The following is a 24,052-nucleotide window of genomic DNA, read 5'->3' as shown; positions in this document are numbered from 1 at the left end:
ACTAAAGACCTACAGCTAACTTCACAGTTAAAGGTAAAATACTAAACACTTTCCTCCTAAGACTAGCAACAGGACAAGGCTGTCTGCTCTCACCACTGCTCTTCAACACTGTATGTGACACCCACACGTGAATGACTCTCAGCGTGGTCATGCTGAGTGCAAGAAGCCAGGTGGAAAAGAGTACATGATGTGTGATTACATTAATACAAAATATAAACGACTCTAAAATGATTTAAAAAAAAAAAAAAGTCTGTGCTCTCCCGGGACCCAGAGGCAGAGCCAGGAAAGGACAGCAAATGGACACAAGGAACCTTTGGGGTGATGGAGAAGCTCTGCCTCATGGTTGTGCACAACTGTCAAAACTCATCCACATGTACACTTTAAATAGATGCAGTATATGTTATGTAAGTCATTCCCCAATAAATTTTATGAGAAAAGACTAATTAATATGTTTAAAACCAGGAAGAAAGGAATAAGTACATGAAAAGATGAAAAATTTCAACAGTCTTGGGATCTATAGAAAAGTAATCTAATTGAAAAATAAAATATCGCAATTAGGAACTCATTGGATGTTTTTCAAAGAAAAGCATCCAGAACTTAAGACACAATTAGAGGAACTCAGATAGGTCCAATAGAAAAGATCCAAACTTTTAGATATTTGGATCTAAAACTGAAACTCAGAGGGAAAAAATATTTTAAAAGAATGAAAACAATACAGAGTATAAGAATGTGCAAGACATGGTCCAAAAGTCTCATACATATCGAATCAGGAAGACAGTGGAAAAGAATAAGGTAATAGCACCATTTGAATGAATAATGGCTGAGAATTTTCCAAGCCTTATTAAAGCGTCAATGCGTCATTCAAAAAGTCCCATGAACCCCAAGGAGGATAAACACAAAACACATGTACATACACATGCACAGACACAGACACACAAAGGCAAAAAAAATCTTCAAACCAGGCAAAGAAGAAAAAGCACATCTTTGAAACCTCAACAAAACAACAGGCTGACTTTTCCACAAGCGCTACAACAGCCAGAAGACTTAGAGAACATTGACAAAGCTGACGTATTTAAAATGCTGAAAGGAAAAACAACGTCAACCTAGAATGCTGTACCTAAGGAAGACAGTTTTCAGAAATGAAGGGAACCTAACTGCGTTCTCAGGCAAAGGTCAAGAGAATTTGTCAGCAACAGACCTGCACTGTAAAAATACTTTCAGTTATTCATGCTACAAGAAAACATGCCCAAATACAAGCACAGAAGCAAGTGAAGGAAGGAAGAATACCAGAAAGAGTATATATAGGGACAAATATTTTAAAATACTCTGCTTAAAACAGACTCATGTTATGTTGGACTTACACACAGAATCAGAAATATAGGATTACGTCTGTAATAAGTCATGATGTAACTGAAGTCTCTTGGGTAACTTTTATAACATAAGGGTGAATAAACAAAAATCTAGGATAAACAATAAAATAAAAAATACTTGATTAATCCAAATGAAGGCAGGAAAGAGGGAATAAAGGAACAAAGAACTGATGGAAGAAAAAGAAAACCTAACATTTCAAAAATCAAATTAAGTATAAATAGAGTAAACATGCCAACGCAAACGTAAAAGACTGTCAGACTGAATAAAAATTATTGTATCTGTTTAAAAGAAGCATTATTAATTAATTAATTTATTTATTTATTTATTTATTTAGTCTTTTTGACTTTTCTAGGGCTGCTCCCAGGGCATATGGAGGCTCCCAGGCTAGGGGTCCAATCGGAGCTGTAGCCGCCGGCCTACACCAGAGCCCCAGCAACGCGGGATCTGAGCCGTGTCTGCAACCTACACCACAGCTCAGGGCAATGCCGGATCCTTCACCCACTGAGCCAGGCCAGGGACCAAACCGCAACCTCATGGTTCCTAGTCGGACTCGTTAACCACTGCGCCACGACGGGAACTCCAAAAGAAGCATAATTTAAAATTAAGTCTGCAGTCGGGCTGGAAGAACAGAAAGTTGTTAGCGCGTGAAGAGTAAGTACAGTAACTGGAGGGGCTTTATCACCGTCAGACAAAACTGACCTTGAGGCACCACAGACCAGCAGAGAGAAAGAAGAGCACCTCAGAGTGATAAAAGGGCCAAGTCAGTGAGAAGCCATGAGACCCTAAACCGGCATGCATCGAGTACTGTATATTTAAAACACAAAGAACAGGACTAGAAAGAGGAATCCATAAATCCACAATCACAGTTGAAGATTTCTGACCTACGATGGCACTGACATCTGTTAAGTGAGTTTAGCCCGGTCGCTGGATAGAAGGTCCACAAGCAACACACGCCTGCATTTCTATACGGTAACGACAACATCACCAAAAACAATTCTCAGAAATAAATCCAACAAAACCTGTGAGACCTCTAAACGAAAAACAACGAAACATCACTGGAAAAAAATTAAGACAACATACACGGAGGAATAATCCATATTCTTAGACTTAGAAGACTCAATATTGTAAAATGTCAATTCTCCTCCAGAATGACCTAGGAAACAAAAACACCCAAATCAAAATTCTAACAGATTTTTTTTTGTAGAAATTGATTTATTCTAAAATGATAAAAATATGCAAAGAACCTAGAATAGTGCAGCCAATCTAGACAAACACAGGTGGGGAGCCTCCACCACCCACTACCATGCACAGGACTCAGTGCAGCAGCGCTGGGGGATGAGCGGGAGACCCATGGAACAGAACCTCGTCAGGAAACAGACCCACACACGGCAGGTGTGCCAGGGACCGATCTATTACTTCTTGGCCCCAAACCCACCCTTCTGTGCCCTGTTTTTTTTGTTTTTTTTGTTTTTTTTTTTGTCTTTTGTTGTTGTTGTTGCTATTTCTTGGGCCGCTCCCGCGGCATATGGAGGTTCCCAGGCTAGGGGTAGAATCGGAGCTGTAGCCACCGGCCTACGCCAGAGCCACAGCAACGCGGGATCCGAGCCGCGTCTGCAACCTACACCACAGCTCCCGGCAACGCCGGATCGTTAACCCACTGAGCAAGGGCAGGGACCGAACCCGCAACCTCATGGTCCCTAGTCGGATTCGTTAACCACTGCGCCACGACGGGAACTCCTGTGCCCTGTTTTTTGATACCAGTGCAGACCCTAAGAGTATTTCCCCATGGCTGGAGGGCACCGTGATGGGATTGTCAGGAGGCAGCACTGCAAGAGGAAGGGGCTTCCCTTTCGGGTTCCAGGGCTCTACGGCGGAAGGCAGGGGGCAGTTGCTCCACAAGTAGAGCAGGCCTCCTGGCAGACGACTTCCTGGGTCTCAGGGGCGCCCCGGCAGGCAACCCCAGCTTGAAGCAGCCCAGTGAACTTCTCCAGTGGGGCACAGGCATGCCTTCTCCAGCAATGCCTGGATCTGGCACTTGGTGGGGAGACCCTCTTCGGAGTCTGCTCCACCTCTGGGCACCTCCCCTCGGCCCCAGAGGGACATGGCCAGCTCCCGGCATGCACAATTCCCATATTCTTTTCAGCACCTGTACTCTGACAGTTAATCCCTTTCACTAGCTAACAATCCTTTATAATAAATGCTCCCTATTCAGGTTACTGGTGTAGCCACTGGTGTAGCTCCTGTCTCCTGCCTGTACGCTGACCCACAAGGGCACTTGATCTTTTGCAAAGGTACCACCTGAAACTTGGTGGGGGGTGGAGTGTTTTCAGTAAATGAGACAAGAGTAACTGACCATCTAGAGGAAGACATGAACCTGGACTTTCGTCTCACGCTGGACCTAAATGAGAAAGGAATATAATTCAGTTTCCAGAGGAAGACAGGGAAGAGCGTCTTCATGGCCCTGGAGTAAACCCATGTGTCTTATGCCAGACATAAGGACCACTCCTCAGAAAAGACAAGACTGATACATTGCACTTTATTAATAAGAACTGCTATCGGTCAAAAGGCATCCAAAGAGAATGAGAAGACTGGCTACCCACTGTGGGAAGATGTTTGCAATGTATATTCTGAACAAAGAATCTGTCTCCAGGATGTAGAAAAACTACTACAATAAAAAGAGAGGAAAAAACAAAACCGGACAAGAGCCTTGAGCAGGCACTTCTCCAAAGAGGACCTCCAAAGGGACAGGAGCATAAGGAGGTGCTCCACGCTATTGGCTGGGATGCTGTGATTTCCATCAAGAAATACGTATTTGTGTATTCTCTAAACACATACTCTCTATGTGAGTTCGCACGGCTCTGTTCCTGGCAAAGAGCACCTTTTAAAACCCTTGGCATTTCCTGAAGTGATAAGAGGAACAAAGTTACCTGTTGAAGGAGTTCCTGTTGTGGCGCAGCAGAAACAAACCCGACTAGTATCCATGAGGATGTGGGTTCAATCCCTGGCCTTGCTCAGTGGGTTAAGGATCTGGCGCTGCTGCGAGCTGTGGTGTAAGTCGCAGGCGGGGCTCGGATACTGCGTTGCTGTGTCCAATTTGACCCCTGGGAACCTCCATATGACACGGGTGCAGCCCTAAAAAACGAAACAAAACAAAAGGTATCTGTTGCTATGTGAATGAAATAACTTTCAGAAAGTCCCTAGGTAACTCAAGGATGGCAGCTGGTGCCCAGGTGACCAGTGACCATGATTAGAGGGCTGAACCTTTCCAGGGAGAGGGAAAGGGCTAGAGATTGAGCTCAACTGCCAATGGCTAATGATCTGATCACTCATGCCTAGATAATAATGAGACCTCCGTAAGAATCCAAAAGGACAGGCCTTGGGCTTTGGAGGGCTTCTTCTCCAAGGAGGAGCCAAAGAGAGCGTGGCACACCCACAGAGCATGGGCGCTCCGAGCCCCTCCCGCACGGCTTGCCTTATAACCTCTTCCATCTGGCTCTTCACCTGCATCCTCCATGGTAAGCTGGTGGTGGAAGGCAATGTTTCTCTTGAGTTCTGTGAGTCACTCTAGGGAACTGATCAAACCCCAAGAGGGAGGCATGGGAACCTCCCATTGACAGCCAGTCGGCGAGAAGCACAGGGAATAACCTGGACTTGACTGGCGTCTCAAGGGGGGCGGGGACCGCCTGGTGGGACTGAGCCCTTAACCTGTGGCATCTGATTCTGGCGCCAGGGAAAAGGTGTCCTAATTGAGTTGAAAGGTAGGACATACAGGTGGTGCTGAAGAACTGCTTGGGGGTGTGGAGCAAAATGCACAGAATCAGTGACGAGGAAAATGCAGGTGAAGACCCCAGTGAGCGACCAGCACCCAACTCCAGAAGGGTAGACATGAAAAGGGCAGAAACGTGCAAGCGCTGTTGAGGATGTGGAGCTTCTGGATCCCGGGCATCGGGGCTCAGACTGCAGACTGGCTGGGTCACTCTGGAAAGCTGGCTGGCCATTATCTACTAAAACTAAAGCGACACCAACCCTACGACACAGGAATTCCACTTCTGAGGATACATGCAAGAGAACGGGGTGCAGATGTCGGCCAGAAGAAGCCTACAACAGTCGGAGGAGCTCTATTCTTAACAGCCCCAAACTGGAACCATCCCAAGCGCCCTCAGCGGTGGAAGAGAACCCCTGGTGTGTGCACACCCCGGGAAGCCACAGGGCCATTAAAAAATTCCTCTCGACAGCTTTCTGAGTTCCTGCTCTGGCACAAACTTTCGGAGAACACCCCCTCTGTTGATTTCATTGTTTTTACCCCTTTACTTTTCCCCTTATCACACTTTTCCAAATTTACTGAGACGGTTCCCTACGTACCTACCTTATTAGTAAGACAGACAGACCATGTCGCCACAGCGCCTTCCTTAGTCAGACATGCGCTGTCATTTCCCAAACTACAGGGGACACTCCCTCCACCCTGCGGCAGCATGAGTGGCAGAGGGTGGACAACACCCAGGCTCTCAGGCACCTCGGTCATCACGCAACGGCTGCCACATGCCCACCTGACCCTGCCATCTCCCCGGCCTCACAAGCTAGGCCCCGGGAGCGCAGACGCCACTTTTTTCCCTTTTACTAGTTAGAAAACAGAAGTCTAGGCAATAAAGCTGCCACAGCTCTCACCTACTGTGCACCTCCTATGTGCCAATTCTCATGCCAGTCTCCCGGCTGAAATGCCCATCTTCTCCGAGGCCTCTTCTGTCCTTGCAAAGTGCCCACACCCTGCCCCCCTCCCCCCCACCGAAGCTCTACATCCTTCTCTTGCTCCCCGGATGACGTGCAGCCGACGCTTCAGGTACTGCAGACACGTGCATTCGTGCATCACGCCCCACCCCCATGGATTACGTGGAATAGGCTCTGCCATATTTACATCCTCAGCAGCATCAGGACAGGGCTTTTCTGTACATCATTTGTTGGGCTGACTTTCTAGCATCACATCTCAGGCCTCAGCGTGGGAAGGCCTCGGAAGGAGAAGGGGCTTAGGACTCCTCTGATGAAAGCACAGGACACAGGAAAAGAAGAGCAACATTTGTGAGGACCCTGGTTTGCTGCAGTGCCAGTATTAATTCCAGAGAAGCTCTTGGCAAAGAATGTGGGAGCCAAAAGGCTGATTAGCTCATTGCTGAAATGCTGGCAAGCACGCGGTTCCTGGCCCAGCCCCAAAAGAATGTGATGTGAACAGTACACGCCATTAAGCTGACTCAGAGAACAAATGACTAAGTTTCCGATAATCAAGGAGATGTGGGGCTCGGCCGTTCCTCATCCTGATGCAACCTGCGTGTGATGCATCGTGAGGGCTGACCCCCGCGCAGTCCAAAGGAAAAGCCTCTGATGGGCCGGTCCCGCCTCCCGGCGGTGGGGGCAGGGGAGAGCAGCCATTCAGCATCCTCAGTGAACAAGCCTGTTCGCCCGCCGGCTATAAAACAGGTGACTCTGTTTATAGGCGCTGTGCTATTTAAAGACCAGCCAGCTCATTAACGTCAAGTGCCCCAGCCCCGCGCTTTGTTTAGCAACTCAGATGCAGCCCAAATGGAAGAAAATCTTTACACAGCCAAGGAGATGAGAAATGTCAGAGGAGCTGAAACAGGCACAGACCACCGACTCCACACCTCGGAGGCATCAGAAATGAAGTCTCCAGGCTGGGTGGCCAGGGCTCTGCCAAGTGACCCAGAGCCAGCAATTCCCACTTCGTCATTCTTCCTTCACTCTGGAGACCGTGCCTGAGTGCATGTGTGTGTGTGTGCGTGTGCGTGCGTGCGTGCGTGCGTGCGTGCGTGCATGGGTGTGTTACAGGGGAGGGCAGGGGGGCAAGGGCGCTGAGACTCCTGTGACTTTAAGCCAGCGAGAGGTGATGATGACTTTCAGAAAGTCCCCTCCCTCCCCTCAACTCTGGCAGGGATCTCTTCCCTCTGTGGGTTTCACTAACACCAACCTCGGTGACACCTAGTTTCCAGAAAGAGACACAGGCAGTAGGAAAGTTCAAAGGCACATGCAGCTTGTCACATTAGGGACAAGAAGCCAGGCTCCTGATTTCATTTCTACCAGCGAGGATCTGGGGGCAGGACCCACTCCTGACAATGACAGTGTTCCCTGCAGACATTTCTCTGAGACAAGAGATCTAAACCAGGTAAGATTTCTCAGGGACCTGGGAGTAGTGATAGTCTCTGGTCAGGCGTGCCCTGAAGCCCTGCAAAACCCTGTCTTTTTAGAAAGATTCAATCATGTTTAACATATTCTAAGTAACAAATTAGAAACTTAACCTTAGAGTTTAAAACTTCTTTCAGGGAGTCTGGGAACTGAAAGGGAAAAGGGCTTAATCAGAATTCCCTACTCCCCAAGTCCATTAAAAGAAGTGTCATTGTTCTTTCCATAAACAGCACGGGAACCAGCCCAGAGTTCCCACCAGGGAGCATGCTGAGGCAGAGCTGGGGGCTGGCACGTGGCGCCTCCACACCCAGGGCACTGCCCCCAATGCAACGACCACCTGCTGCCCAGAGACACCCAGGAACCACAGGAGCCAGCCAATAGCTCTGCATCCTGAGCCCAGGCGGTGAGATGTGTGTTTCTGTCCAGGGGCTCAAACCTGCCACACAGCTCTGGAACAGACCTGGTCACTCCCTCCCCTTCCTGTCCCCTCTGTCCTCTGTGTCCTACACAGCTCTTCAGTTACGAATTTGTCCTACCAACCTTCTCCCCCTCATGACCGGAGGGGAAAAAACCCTTAGCATCAAGGAAAAAACCCTCAATAATGTTTGGTCTCCCTCTTAGCACTTAGCCTACTAATAATGCTGGTACCAATAAATGCTGTTGAATAACTGAATGATCTGGGTCAGTTACATTTTCCATCACAGGAATCACCAGGAGGGCTTCTGTCTTTCTTTCTTTTCTTTCTTTTTTTCTTTTTATTTTTCTTTTTTTTTTTTTAAGAGATTAAGCCTTTATTTCCTCATTTCACAAACAGAGCTGGCTGACTTGGTTGCTTCTGTAGGGCTTTTGTCGAAAACCAAATTCTGACATCAATTTCTAAAACTAGTTACAGTATTACAGTTGAAGTGAACCTCTGCTTCTTTCCAATGTCAATCTTTCCGTGGAGCCTACTTTCCCATCAGGAGCCACCTCGACCCAGTGCTTGGTGACAGCTCCTCATCTCCGTGGTGCCCTGAGGTCCTGCACCAAACCCACTTGCCTTTCCACTCAAGCATCGCCATACCCCGTGACACTAGACCAGTGGTTCTCAAACTTTTCGGACTTAAGACCCCTATCTTTCCTCAAATTATTTTTTAAAGGATTCTATGTATGATATTTACTTGAAATTAACACAGAGAGATTTCAAAATTATTTATTCAGTAATTCATTTACAATGAATAATAAGCCCGTTACATAACAAAAATAACACTTTTTAATAAAAATAACTATATTTTCCAGAAAAAAATAAATTAGTGAGGGGAATTTCTGGAACTCTTAAAGTCAGGATTAATAGAAGACAGCTGGATTGCCACACCTGCGTCTGCACGCACTCTGTCATGAAACATTTTGGTTAAAGTATGTGAAAAAGCTCATCCGCACACAGACGCGTGGCTGGAAACACGAGTATTTGCATAAGTTTATCAGATCATTGTGGATATTCTTTGATATGACGTCAAAACTTACCAAGTGGTCATTTCTTAAAGGTTACTTGCAACATGGAATCGGAAACCCCATCAATAAACTTTTATTTATATTAAAACCCATTAGCTATCAATCTTGCACCTTAAATATATTGTCCACCTATGCATGACTGTCGTCACATCACGTATCAGGCATTTTGGAAAACACAGGCCCACCGAGTTCTGTGGATCTTCCAAATGTTAGTACTTTGCAATATGTAATGTCAAAAGTTGCATTTGTTAATATTACCATTGAGCCCAGCAGAAACTTCTTTAAGTATTAGGAAGCTAGCAAGTATCACCATGGCAGATGCAAGTCTTCAAAATCCTAATATCTGACGGAAAACTCATTTTGTCAGTTGCAACAAATACTGGCAGTTATTTCCTTTGAAGTCACAGGCTCTCTTCAATTTATTTTTTTCTTTTTGGCCACACTCACAGCATATGGAAGTTCCTGAGCCAGATTAAATCCAAGCCTCAGCTCAGATTCAAACTCTGGATCCTTCAATCCACTCCAACCAGGCTGGGGTCAAACCCGAGGCTCCACAGCAACTTGTGTGGCTGCAGTCGGGTTCTTAACCTACTGCACCATAGCAGGAACGCCTCACTTAGTTCAATTTTCAGACACTGTCTGCCAAAAGCACACGTCTGAATAAGCATGGTTTGTCTGTCAGTTATTCTTTAAAGTAAAAACAGTGTTCCATGAGGACAGGAGCCAGCTCAGCCCCGAATCCTAAAAAAACATACCTGCTTCTCCTGGGAACGCTGGTCCTGACCCCACGTGCAGGCGTGAGCTGTGCAGACCTGCCGTCTGTCTCTCAGGGCGTGAACGAGGCGTGTGCTCAAGGGCCAAGGTTTCAGCAGGGGAACACAGCTCACCACTTCGCTGAGGACACTCGGAGTGACGCTGCACGAAGGGGTGATGCTGAGCCCACCCCGACTGCTAGTTCGGGGCCTTCACGACAGGGCTCAGGTGCCCGCACTTTCGTGCCATCAGCGCAAACGTCCCTCTGTGAGAGAGGAAGTCATGGCTCGGTACCTTTAGGAAAACACTATGACCTCACCAACCCCCTGCAAGGGTTTCGGGGGGACCCTGAGGGTCCACAATCACAGGTTCCATCATTGTACCCTGGGCGTCAGAGGGCAGACAAGGGCGTGGCGTCTCCGGCCTGCCTCCCAGTCCCCAGCCTGGGCCTTCTGGGGCCCAGAACCGAGAGCCCTGTGACCACTCACCACCAGGTCCCTGTTCAGTGGGGACTTGTGGCTCCTTCCAGCTCAACCAGCCAGTCCGGCACTTTGCCTAATGGGAGCTGCATGTAATAGCATCGGCCTCGCCTGCAGGTTCCCCTGTTGGAGCCCAGCTGGGCCTGGGCCTGTCGAGAGGGCTGTGCCCACAGCCCTGGCCAAGGTCTTCAGCCCCTCAAGGAAGTAGAGGGACTCGGACAGGGGCAGTGTCTGCCCACTGGGCGGACCCCACTGCATGGCCCCAGGGCACTTCTTTCTGGGTCTGAAGCAAGGGGGCCTGACAGCCAGCTGTGCGCTCAAGTCCAGCTGCACTCAGGGCCTCGCCTCCTCCACGCACTGTCCTCTAGATGGGGAAGCTCTGGGGACCTGGCCACCGAGCGTGGGGCAGCAGGCATGCCTGGCCAGTTTCTGGGCCTCCCCATCTGCCCAGGAGAAGCAGTGCCCAGAAGATGCAGAGGTGCTCAGGGCAAGAAAAGAAGAAATGACAGCTACTGGGGCAGCAGAAGGGAGTGTTTATCTACAAGCAAGAAGCCCCTCAGAGCCAAGCTGCAGGGAGTGGGCGCTGGGTCCCCAGGGCAGAAGCCCCACTTCGGGAGCTCCAGGAAGTAGGGGAGTGAGGTGGCAGAAGCCAGGGTCACAGCCTCTGTGGGGACAGTGGCCCACAGGTCACCCCAGTGTCCTGAGATAAATAACTACGGCATCCCTGTCGTGTCACTCTCCATGACAATCGCAGGGCTCATATGTGAAATGACAAGGCCATTACACGAACGCTTTCAGCTTCCTAGGTGGACCTGGAGAAGCACAGCCACCTTAAGATGAGCCATCTCTCAGGAAGCAAAAGAATCTACTTCATTATGTCTGTTTAATTAATGAGGTAATTAATCAAGTCTAGGAAATTCAACAACAGTTTAATCATAAGGGGTTATGGAAGCCATCAGTAAGAAACATGGTTCTCTTAAACCAAATCTCATCTGTTTAAAATTCCATGAAAACTCACACTACCAGCCTGGGACACCAAGAATTACGGGCGATGATTAACTGCGCCGTGCTACAGACAGCCGTAAACTGTGCTCCGAATGAAGCCTCACCACTTTGGACTGTTTATTTGCGTAAGGATAATTATGAGCAGCTCAGAACTCCCTGGAAAAGCACCCAACTCAGTACAAAGAGAGGAACGTGCTCGCTGGCCCTCCTCACTCTGAGCTGCTGGAAGTTTCCAAGGTCAGCTTGGGTACATTAGAGCAGGAGCACTTGGCCTCAGAGGCTGAACCTAGTGTGCCAATAAATTATTTATCCCCCAAAGTACTTCAGGATGAAATAATAATGCCTTTTCCAGCCAGAGAGCTTTCCTATTGAACATGTTTGCATGTCAGTCATCCCAGCCGCTTCCACAAGAGAACAGCAGCCAGGAACTCGCTCCCCCTTCTCACGGTAGAAACAGAGCCGGGGCCTCGGGCTTCAGCGGGCACGGGCAAAGAGCGGTGCCCCATGTGTTTTTGGCATCTCTGCAATTGGGATTCAAGGTGGTTTTCCTTTGTCGGTTGCTTTATTTGCAAAGATTTTCTTCCATTCTGTGAGTTGTCTTTTCATTTTTTTAATGGCTTCCTTTGCTGTGCAAAAGCTTTTAAGTTTAATTAGGTCTCATTTATTTATTTTGGTTTTATTTTCATTACTCCAGGAGGTGGATCAAAAAAGACACTGCTGCGATTTCCGTTAAAGATTGTTCCGCCTGTTTTCCGTAGGAGTCTTCAAGACTCCGCCTCACGTTCGGGGCTTTAATCCATTTTGAGTTTATCTTTGGGTGTGGCGTAAGAGAATACTCTGATTTCACTATTGTACATGTAGTGTCCAGTTTTCCCAGCACCACTTATTGAAGAGGCTGTCTTTTCTCCATTGTATATTCTTGCCTTCTTTGTCGTGCGTACGAAATCTACTCAATACTCTGCGATAACCTATATGGGAAAGAATCTCCAAAGATACATGTATACGTGTAACTGAATCACTTCGCTGTACACCAGAAACTAATACATTGTAAGTCAACTAGACTCTAAGAAAAAATTTTTAAATGGTTTTCTTCATGGATTTTATCTTATTCATAGTCTCAATTTAGTCCCCCAAAATCGAAGCATCTAATTTTTTCTTCTTAAAAGAAATCAAAAAAGCCTTGATTTTCCAGCATGAATATTGCTAAAAACAAGGAGGATGAACTCCCAGGACCGTGCACCTGTAACATCTGCCCAGAAAACAGCCCGAATGTATGGCTTCTCATCCCAGTGGTAGAGAAACAGAAACACAGAAAGTGGTCCAAACGACCCCCAAAGAAAGAGCTTTGATCAGAAATTTTCCTCTTTTAAATCCTCTATCATTAAATACATATTTCAACAGAGATGAATTAAGACACAAATGGATTCTTTGAATTGGGGTGGTGCCATAATGAAAACCGGAGTCAGGCAGCTGGGCGCGAGGAAGCCCTTTCAGGCACCACAAAGGGTCCAGTGATCACCAGAAAGCAGACCTCACTCACGCCCAGCCCCCAGCGCGGGCCGGCAGGCCGGGTGACTGCCACCTGCTCTGCCCAAACAGCCATCACAACAAGAGAAGAGCTCAGGCAAACGCTGGCTGACTTGAGAGAGGCCAGACAGCATCTTGAGACCCTCCAGAAACCTGGGGCTCGCCTAGTGGGGAAGCCTCCCCTTCTGCACCCCAAGAGTAAGACCTAAGGCCAGAACTGTTCTGAGAAGCAAAGGCCCCTGAAGACTCCTTGATTAAACAGAGGGCTCAGCGTTCACACAGAGCAGAGGACAGGGTTTCTCTCCCACCCACAGCCATGCCTTCGGACACCGCGGACAGAAACAGAGACATGGGCACAAGAAAGCCAGGAGAACGAGGCGGGCCAGAGGCTCATGACAAGGAAGGAGCTCGGAGTGCAGTGACTACCACATGGAACTGCTGAAAGCAAACGGACCAGAAGCTACTAGAATTTGGGGGGACTTCTACGGCCCAAGAAACAGAGCCTGAAGTAGGTCAGTGACTGTCAAAACAACTCCAGGCCCCCAAATTCCACAAGCGGGAAGCAAGCTATGGACTCTGCGCAGCCCTCGCCCCTCAAGGCCCCAAGCAGCCATGTCCACAGAGGACAAAGGGCCAGCCTCCCCAGTCAGGGCCCGGGGTCCAGGAGGACACTCCCGGGGCGGAGGCAAGAGAAGCAGAGAGACCACCGGAGAACCGGGATGGGTCAGGATCATCATCAACGCCATCGCCAGAGCACAGACGAGACGCGCGCCCGGCCACCCGCAGGACACACACCAGCAAGGGGCGCCTCCTCAGCAGCGCAGCAGCCCGCCCAGCCACCGCCCGCAGACAACCCGAGATCCTCAGGCATAAAACAGTCCCTCCTTCCCAACAGCACCCGACTTTCTTGACCTCTCCCCCAAGTCACCCAAATAAAGCCCAGTGCTGTAAGATTCTTTCTGACACCCTCTCACCTCGATGCCCCACAGGTCCCCAGGGTCCAGGGTCCCCATCTGTTCCATCACAGGCGCCAGGTGAGTTCGTGGTGGCCTTTGTTTAGCAGGCATTGAAAGACACCTTCATAATACTTGCCCTCAGGGTGGCGCTCTTGCTCTGAACCAAGGACTGATGTTTATCTTCCATTTCTCCCCTTTCAAATGCAAGCTGTTCTCTCTGCAGTTGTCAGTGGCTTGGCTCCACTATTATAGAGTGTGAGCAGCAGAGCAGCTGGTGTTAGTTCAGCCACCAAACCTCAAGAGTCATATCTGACGTGGTGTCTCCCTGAGGAAGACGCGTGCAATGCACTGTAAAAGAACGTGCACAGACACTGCGGGGCCGCGGGGAAGCACTGCGCAGAGGTGACTGTCCACCAAACAGACATGCTGACCACAGACTGCACGTCAACCATCTCACACTTGCGTCTGGGCGGCCATGTGACTGCTCTCCCCAGGGGACAGCTACTGTACGTGGCACGTCCGGGCCAACAAGGGTGAGAAGCATGTGCGCCTCCTCCGCACTTTTCCCATCTGCCAGCTGGACAAAAAGGAAGTTCAGGCCCTAGACAATGCTACCAACCTAGCAGATGGTAGGACCAGAGCAGCAAAGAGCCAGGCCCGAATCGCCATGCAGAAGAAAGCTGAGCTCTGCCGAGGAAAGCCGCAGTGGATTGTTACGAGAAAGAGAAGTTTTCTGTGGAAGGTCCTGACACCTGGGAGTTTTATTACAGAGGCTGAAGTTACCCGAAATAATCCAGAAACTGGGGGCTACAGACACAGAGTAAAAGCATGAGTCAGACTCTGAGGAACCAGCCTTTGACTTGCACTGGAAGCACAAAGGGACCCCGCAGCCCTGTTGTGCTCATCTAGCTGGCCTCAGGCCTACGACGGGATTAAGGCGGCCTCTTTAAGAATAAAGAACCTTAGAGACAACAAATTAAAACCTATCCAAAAATGAAACAGTCATCCTAAGTCTCAAATTATTCCTCAAAATAATTCTGCAAATACAATGTCTAGCACACACAAAGAAATCAGACACCACCATGGCAAGAAACAGCAGACGTCACAGAAAACAAAACAGATCCACAAAGGCATGAGAAGTCAGAATTACCCATACAGACTCTAAAAAAAACCACATCTGCAATAGTGCGAAACAAACAACCCCATTTTAAGAACGGACAAAAGACTTGAATAGACATTTCGCTAAAGAAGATACATCAGTGGGCAATAAGCACATAAAAAGGTAAGCCGTGTTACTACTAATCACAAGAAGTGCTCACCAAAACCACAACCAACTACCACGTCCTGCGCATTGGGATACCAAAGACACAGAAAACAACAAGTGATGATGGGGACGCGGAGAAACCGGAAGCCTGTACATTGCCGGTGAAAACGCAAAATGGTGCGGCTGCAGTGGAAATGGTATGACGGTTCTTCCGCAAATTAAACACAAACTTATCATATGATCCAGCAACTCCACTTCTGGAAATACGCCCCCAAAGTAGTGACAGCAGGGACTCAAACAGGTATCTTACAACCATGTTTAATAGTACTATTCACTACCAAAAGGTAGAAGCAACCCAAGTGTCTACTGACAGATGAATGGGTAAACAAACTGCGGTTTAATCCAGTAAAATGGAATATGAATCAGCCCTAAAAAGAAAGCAAATTCTGACATATGCTACAAAATGTATGAGCCTTGAACACATTACACTAGGTGAAATTAGCTGGTTGCAAAAAGACGAAGTTGTGTGAGTCCACTTCCATGAGGTGCCTAGAGTAGTCGAATTTGTAGAGACAGAAAGGAGAATGGCAGTTTCCAGGAGACTGGGAGCGAGGATTATGGCTTAATGGGGAGTTTCAATTTTGATGAAGAAAAAGGTTTGGGAGATGGATAGTGGTGATGGTTCTACAACAATGTGAATGTACTTAATACCACAGAACTATACACTTAAAATAGTAACTTTCATGGTACATGTATTTTACTGCAATTAAAAAAAACACTACATTCTATGGAAAAGAGTGTGTAAGTTCCTCAAAAAATTAAACATAACATTATCATATGACCTAGCAATTTCACGTCTGGATATGTACCCAAAAGAATTGAAAACCAGGTCTTAAGATATCTGCACATCCATGTTCATAGCAGTATTATTTACAATGGCTAAAATGTGGAAGCAACCCAGTATCCACTGACAGATTAAATGGATTAAATGGATAAGCAAATTGGTATATTCATACAATGGATACATACTCAGCCTTTAAAAAAGGAAGGATTTTCTGAAACATGCTACATGGATAAACCTTGAGGACATTATGCTAAGTGAAACAAGCCAGTCACAAAAAGGTAAATACTATATGATTCCGCCTGTATGAAGTACTTAGAGTATCTCAGAAATCATAGGGACAGAAAGTAGAACCAATCAAAGGTGGTTGCAGGGGCTGGGAGTATAGGGGAATAGAGAATTATTAGGTATGTACTTTCAATTTGATAAGGTGAAAAGAACTATGGAGATGGATGGTAGCGACGGTTTCACAACATTATGAATGTACATAATACCACAGAACTGCACACCTAAAAATGGCTAAAACATTAAATTTTATGTTATATGTATTTTGTTACAATTAAAGATTGGAAAAACAGAGTTCACATTGTGACTCAGTGGGAACCACCCCAGCTAGTATCCATGAGGATAAGGATTCGATCCCTGGCCTCACTCAGTGGGTTAAGGATCCAGTGTTATCATGAGCTGTGCTGTAGGTTGCAGACGCGGCTCGGATCCCGTGTTGCCATGGCTATGGCACAGGCTGGCAGCTACAGCTCCAATTCGACCCCTAGCTTGGGAACTTTCATATGCTACAGGTGCAGCCCTAAGGCCCTAAAACTACCGGAAAAAAAAAAAAAAAAAAAACTGGAAAAACAAACAAAAATTCGCAGTTGCTATGGTCAAAAACACAAATGAGATTACGAACTATAAAGAGTAACTTAGTTTTAAATTTCTTCAAAAAAAATCTAGAATTGAAATTTTTTTAATCATGAGTGGGATTTAAAGTAGATTAGGTCCTACTGAAGGGAGAGCTGATAGCTGGAAACTAAATCAGAAGAAAATATTCAAACTAAAGCATGATGAGACTAAAACCTGGGAAATACAAAAGACAGGGCATGAGAATATACAGTAAGAAACACACATCTAATTAGAGTCCTAGAAGGACAGAAGAGAGACACTGAGACAGAAGCAAAATCTGAAGAAAACAGCAATGAATTATCCACACTTGTGGAAAACATGCCATAGATAAAAGAAGCAAACATACCTTGGGGGTGGAGATGGAGAATACATGAAACTTAGTCAAACAAAAAATGAAGGCCATGAGAAAATCTTTTAAAAGCAACAGGAAACATACAGATTACCTCCAGAGGAATAGCAATTATGTTGACTACTGACTTCTAAACAGGAAAAATAAAAGCCAGACACAGTGGAAACACATCTTTAATATGCTAAAAGAAAACAATGCCAACATAAAATTCAATATACAGGGGAAAAAATTCTTTTGAAAATAAAGGTGAGAGAGTGTTGTCAATGAAAATAAGGACCTCTAAAAGTTTCCTCTTCAATTAAAGCAATGAAAATATAGCAAAAACTGTCACATTCAACTTCTTCAAACATCTGGGAGATTAAACAGAGGCTTGCAGCAAATGGGGAGCATGTGTTAAAGAAAAATGGTTGTGTCTCCTTAAGAACACCAAATATTAGTGGCCCTATTCCCACCATTTCCCCTCGCCCCACCTCAACTCTATCATAGTCCTGAAAACCAGCAGCCTGGCCGCCACAGAAGAGGACAGAACCGGGTTGTAACTCCTTCAGAGCCTCATCCCCAGGGAACTGTCATTATTTGACATAGCTAATGGTTTCCATTTGAAAGGCTGTCTTTGACCTGAGTCAGAGTTTGCCCAGTGAGAAAATCATTTTCCTCAGAGGTATATGTCAAAACAATTAGAGGCAGTTGTTTAATTTTGTAACTACCTGAGGCAGTGCACAACCACTGGGGCAAATACATTAACCCAAAAAGTTAAAAGGAAAAGCTGGAGAATATGCTATCCACATAGGATTTGAAAAACTCCAATATATTCCCGGAAATCTAAAAGGCCAAATTGCAAAAAAAAAAGAAATTCAGGAAAGCCCTGAGATGGCTATTAAGTGCTCACACTGGGCTGAATTTGAGGCTCTGCACAAGCAGGAGGTGAAGATTAAGACAGAGCTGAAAACTGTCTGATTAAATGCTGAAGCATGCACCCAGTATACACATACACACAAGCTCCTCAGGAAAGACCAGGAGACTTACTGATTCTTGGAATTTAAGGAAATCTCTGTCCAATCAGTAGCTAACCACTAAGCTAGCCAAACTGAGACTTCAGTGGAAATTTGAGATAAAGAATACGGACTTTACAGAGTTAGTTCAGGAAAAGTCACTAAACAAACAAACAAACAAAAACTACTGCAGCAAGCAGCAGCACCAAATATCTCAGACATGGATTTTCAGAGTTGCCATATATATTATTTAAAAGTTCAACTTTCAACAAATCATTATAGGACATACAAAAACCAACCAACCAACCAAACAAACAAACAAAAACAAGAGAATACGGCCCACACACAGGGAAAAAAGCAATCAACAGAAACCACCCTTGAGGAAGACCTAATGATGGACTTAAAGACAGAGACTATATAATCTATTTTAAATATGTTAAAGAACTAAAGGAGGAGTTCCCGTCATGGCTCAGTGGTTAAGGAATCCGACTAGGAACCATGAGGTTGTGGGTTCGATCCCTGGCCTTGCTCCGTGGGTTAAGGATCCGGCATTGCCATGAGCTGTGGTGTAATTCGCAGACACAGCTCGGATCCTGTGTTGCTATGGTTGTGGTGTAGGCCGGTGGCTACAGTTCCAATTAGACCCCTAGCCTGGGAATCTCCATATGCCACGGGAGCGGCCCTAGAAAAGGCAAAAAGACAAAAAAATTAAAAATTTAAAATTTAAAAAAAAGAACTAAAGGAAACCAGGTCTAAAGGATTAAAAGGGAAGTCTGACCAAATAGAGACTATTAATGAAGAGATAAAAATAATTTAAAAAATGAAATAAAAATCATGGAGCTCAAAAACGACATATTCATTAGAGGAGTTCAACAGCATATTTGAGTTGGCAAGAGAGAACTGTCAAACTTAAACAGGTCAACTGAAAATTTCCAATCTACACAGAAGGTAAGATGTGGGAAGAGAAATGAACAGAGAGCCCCGGCTCTCTCCACTACTATGTGACCTCACTGTAGTAGTCCCTTTGAATAAAGAATTCCTCACAAAAAAATGTAAAAATTAGTCGCAGGGACACTAGCAAGCATACCAACATATGCATAATGAAATTCTCAGACGGAGAAGAGAGAAAAAGGGGTACAATGAATATCTGAAGAGATAATAACTAAAACTTCCCATATTTATTTAAAAAAATATACATCCAAGAAGCCCAATAAATTCTAAAGATAAACTCCACACTTACGCATATCATAATCAAATGGTCAAAACACAAAGACAAAGAAATCTTCAAAAGCAGGAAAATAAGCAACTCACCATGCAGAAGTTATCCTCAGTTAAAGAAACAGCCCATTTCTCATCGGAAACCATACAAACTAGAAGGTTATGGGATGACGTCCTCAAAATTATAAAGAAAAAAGACTGACGACAAGAACGCTATGTCCAGCAACATTACCCTTCCAAAGCAAAGACAAGATATTCTCAGATAACAATGCTGACAGACTCCATCACTAGGAAACTTGACCTGCAAAAAATACTAAAAGGAGTACTTCAGGCTGAAATGAAATGACACCCACTAGCTAGTACTTCAAATCCAGGTGAATAAAATAAAGAACACTGGTAAAGGTAACTACGGAAGTATTAAAGATAATATAAGTGCAGTGTTTGTTTATAAATTTTTTCTCCTATCTGAAATAAAAGGTAACAGCAAAAGGCAATAATTATACTGTAAGAATGCATAAAGTGTACTTTATAGGACAATAACAGGTATCGGGTAAGGAGGAAATGTAAACACAGAAGCAAGGTTTTTATATACAACTGAAAATAAATTATTACTAATCCAAACTAAATTGTTATACATTATTAATAGTAAGAAGCTCCAGGCAACCCCTAAGAGTATGACTAACAAAAAATAGTGAAAGAAATGGCAAGAAATTAAAAGAGCGCACTAGAAAATATCTTTTTAAAACAAAAGAAGGCAGTAACAGAGGATAGAAACAAAAAAGATGAAGACAAAAAGCAAAATGGCAGGAATAAATCCCACTTTATCAAAACTGCACTAAATGTAAATGGATTACATGTTGCAATTTAAAGGCAAGAATTGTATTAACGAAATGTTTAATGTATTATATACAATTATAAGAGGCATTCTTAAATTCAAAGGCACCAACAGACTGAAAGTGAAAGGATGAAGAAAACATATATGTAAACAGAAACCAAACAAGAGCTGGAGCAGCTACACAAACATCAGATCAAACAGTCTTCAACACAAAAATTATTACTAGAGACGAAGACATTTTTAAGTGATAAGAGTCAATCCAACAAGATAGAACAAGTGTATACATGTCTACCTAACAACTGAGCCCAAAATGCATGTATAGAATTAAAAGAAATGAATGGACAACTAGACAATGGAACAGTAGTAGTCGGAGATGGCAATATCCCATTCTCAAAACAGGATGGAACAATAAAACAAGATCAGCAAGGAAATAGAATATTTTAAAAACACTATGAAACAACTGTACCTCACAGATATCTATAGAATGATCCATTCAAAAAATACACAACATGCTAAATTTTTTTAGTGGTAATCAACAGAAAGTTATTGCTTAGGGTTCTGGAGGCAGAAAAGTCTAAGATAAAGGTGTCAGCACGGTTGCCTTCTGGTGACGGCCCTTCCTGGTTCACAGCCAGTGGCTTCTCACTATGTCTTCATGGTGAATGAGGCTAGGGATCTCTCTGGAACTTATTTTATAAGGCACTAAGCCCATTTGTGAAGGTTCTGACATCATGACCTAAGCACTTCCCAAAAGTTCACCTCCTAACAATACCATTTTGGGGATTAGAATTTCTATCTTTTTAAAAAAATTTTATATATTACTATTTTTATTGCGGTATAGTTAATTTAAAATATATTAGTCTTGGAGTTCCCGTCGTGGCGCAGTGGTTGACGAATCCAACTAGAAACCATGAGGTTGCAGGTTCGATCGCTGCCCTTGCTCAGTGGGTTAACGATCCGGCGTTGCTGTGAGCTGTGGTGTAGGTCGCAGATACGGCTTGGATCCCGCGTTGCTGTGGCTCTGGCGTAGGCCAGTGGCTACAGCTCCGATTCGACCCCTAGCCTGGGAACCTCCATATGCCATGGGAGCGGCCCAAGAAATGGCAAAAAGACAAAAAAAAAATAATAATAATAATAATAATAAAATATATTAGTCATATGTACAACATAGGGATTCATAATTTTTATAGATTATACTCCATTTAAAGTTATAAAATATTGGCTATATTCCCTATGCTATACAATATATTCATGTAGTTTATTTATTTTATATATGGGTCGGGGGGGGTGTCTTTCAGGGCCGCACCAACAGCATATGGAAGTTCCCAGGTTAGGGGTTGAATCAGAGCTATAGCTGCCGGCCTATGCAACAGCCACAGTAACATGGGATCCAAGCCACATCTGTGACTTACACAACAGCTCACAGCAAAGCCAGATCCTTAACCCACTGAGTGAGGCCAGGGATAAAACCTGCGTCCTCATGGATACCAGTCAGATACGTTTCTGCTGAGCCATGATGGGAATGCCTATATATTAGCATTTTGTACCTCTTAATCCCCTTTTATTTTGCTTTACTTTAGAAGACCAATCCAAATATAAATATTTGGAGAGGTACATACACACACACACACACACACACATATGCATATATATATGTATATATTACATTTAGGCCTTTAATCCACTGAGTTTATTTATATGGTATGAGAAACTGCTGTAATTTCATTTTTTTACATGTAGCTCTCCACTTTTCCCAACACCACTACCTTTAGAGACTGTTTTCGCCACTGTATATTTTTGACTCCTTTGTCATGTATTAATGGACATAAATGAATATGTTTATTTCTGGGCTCTCTAAACTGTTCCATTGAGCTATGTGTCTTTTTCTGTGCCAGTTCCATACCATTTTGACTTCTGTAGCTCTGCAGTATAGTCTGAAGCCAAGAAGTGTGTTACCTCCAGATCTATTGTTCTTCTTCAAGATTGTTTTGATAATCCAGGGTCTTTTGTGTTTCCATACGAATTTTAAAATTAGTTATCCTAGCTCTCTGAAAAATACCATGAGTATTTTGATAGGGATTACACTGAATATGTAGATTGCCTTGGGCAGTATGGTCATATTAACAATATTAATTCTTCCAATTCACAACACAATATATCTTTCTGTTTCTGTCATTTTCAATTTCTCTCAACAAAGTGTTATAGCTTTCTGAGTACAAGTTTTTACTTTCTTAGATTTATTCCTAGGTGTTTTGTTCTTTTTGATGAAACTGCAAATGGGATTATTTCCTTAATTTCTCCTTGTTAGTCAATAAAAAAGGAAAATATTTTTGTATATTAACTTTATATCCCAGAACATCACCAAATTCATTGATGAGCTCTAATAGTTTTGTTTTATTTTGCTTTTTAGGGCTGCATGTGCAGCATATGGAAGTTCCCAGGTAGAGGTCAAATCATAGCTATAGCTGCTGGCCTATGTCATAGCCATAGCAACACGGGATCTGAGCCACGTCTGCAACCTACAGCACAGCTCACAGCAATGCCAGATCCTTAAGCCACTGTGCAAGGCCAGGGATCAAACCCACATCCTTACAGATACTAGTCAGGTTCTTAACCTGCTGAGCCACAACAGGAACACCTCTAATACTTTTTTCAGTGACATCCTCAGGATTTTCTATGTATAATATCATGTCATCTACAAACATGACAGTTTTGCTTTTCCCTTTCCACTCTGGAATCCTTTGACTTCTTTTTCTTTGATTGCTGTGGCTAGGACTTCAAATACTATATTGAATAAAACTGGTAAGAGTGGGCATCCTTGTCTTATTCCTGAATTTACAGAAAATGTTTTCAAATTTTCACTGACATGTATAATGTTAGCTGTGGGCCTGTCATATATAGCCTTTATAATGTTGAGGTATGTTCCTTCCATGCCCACTTTGTGGAGAGTTTTTATAATAAATAGACTTTGAATTTTGTCAAAAGCTTTCCCTGCACTTACTGAGATGGTCATAGGATTTTTATTCTTCAGTTTGTTAATGTGGTGTATCACACTGCTAGATTTGCAGATGTTGAACCATTCTTGCATCCCTGGGATAAACTCCACTTGATTATGGTGTATCATCCTTTCAATGTATTCTTGAATTCAGTTTGCTAATATTATGATGAGGATTTTTACATCTATGTTCATCAGTGATGTTGGGCTATAATTTTCTATGATATTGTTGTCTGGTTTCAGTATCAGGGTGATGATGCTGGCCTTGTAGAATAAGTTCATAAGCATTCTTTCTTATGCAATTTTTTGGAATAGTTTGAGGAGAGGTGTTAACTCTTTTCTAAATGTGTTCAGAATTCATCCATGAAGCCATCTGGTCCTAGACTGTGGGCCTGGGAGTTTTGGATTTTTATTATTGTTGTTTGGGGGGTGGGTTACTGACTCAATTTTATTATTGGTAACTGATGTGTCTGTATTTTCTATTTCTTCCTGGTTCAGTCTTCGAAGATTGTACATTTCTAGGACTTTGTCCATTTCTTCTAGGTCATCCATTCTATTGTTTGTAGTAATCACCTATAATCCTTTGTATTTCTATGGTGTCAGTTGTAACTTCTCCTTTTTCATTTCTGATTTTTTTTTAATTTGAAGCTCCTCTTTTTTTTTTGATAAGCCTGGCTAAAAGTTTATCATTTTTCTTTATATTTTCAAAAAATCAGCTCTTAGTTTCATTGATCTTTCCTACTGTTTTGTTAGTTTCTATTTCATTTATTTCTGTTCTGATTTGTAATGATTCTTTCCTTCCACTAAATTTGGATTTTGTTCCTTCTTTTCTAGTTCCTTTAGGTGTAAGTTCAGGCTGTTTATTTGAGAGCTTCCATGTTTCCTGA

The 24,052-nt window shown here is 44.2% G+C and overlaps 1 protein-coding gene and 1 long non-coding RNA gene across 28 annotated transcripts in view; one reads left to right on the top strand and one right to left on the bottom strand.

Moving 5' to 3' along the window:
• The window catches only part of PCBP3 (poly(rC) binding protein 3), a 199,706-nt gene that overhangs the window by 159,542 nt on the left and 16,112 nt on the right, over positions 1-24,052 (bottom strand). For 7 of the 27 annotated variants that reach the window (XM_084992337.1, XM_084992336.1, XM_084992338.1 and 4 more), the window contains exon 1: positions 6,284-6,300. The exons of 16 other annotated variants lie outside the window; for them this stretch is intronic. In XM_084992337.1, coding sequence (XP_084848463.1) covers positions 6,284-6,297 — 14 coding nt within the window. In that variant the 5' untranslated portion in view covers positions 6,298-6,300. Of the gene's footprint in view, positions 1-6,036; positions 6,163-6,283; positions 6,301-24,052 lie in introns of those variants that run through there. 4 more of the 27 variants (XM_021071085.2, XM_021071090.2, XM_021071087.2 and 1 more) reach the window with 1 other exon arrangement.
• LOC106508047 (uncharacterized) lies at positions 7,325-8,233 on the top strand. Its single transcript, XR_001304585.3, has 2 exons — positions 7,325-7,540; positions 7,791-8,233. It is a non-coding gene; the product is annotated as an uncharacterized LOC106508047 (long non-coding RNA).

The sequence above is a fragment of the Sus scrofa genome, chromosome 13, assembly GCF_054392235.1.
Source record: "Sus scrofa isolate SSC_HxYL_T2T_F1_AM1 chromosome 13, Sscrofa_HxYL_maternal_Yorkshire_Landrace_v2.0, whole genome shotgun sequence".
NCBI lineage: Eukaryota > Metazoa > Chordata > Mammalia > Artiodactyla > Suidae > Sus > Sus scrofa.
The sequence above is the reverse complement of the archived record's forward strand: the minus strand, read 5'-3'. Positions and strand labels throughout refer to the sequence as shown.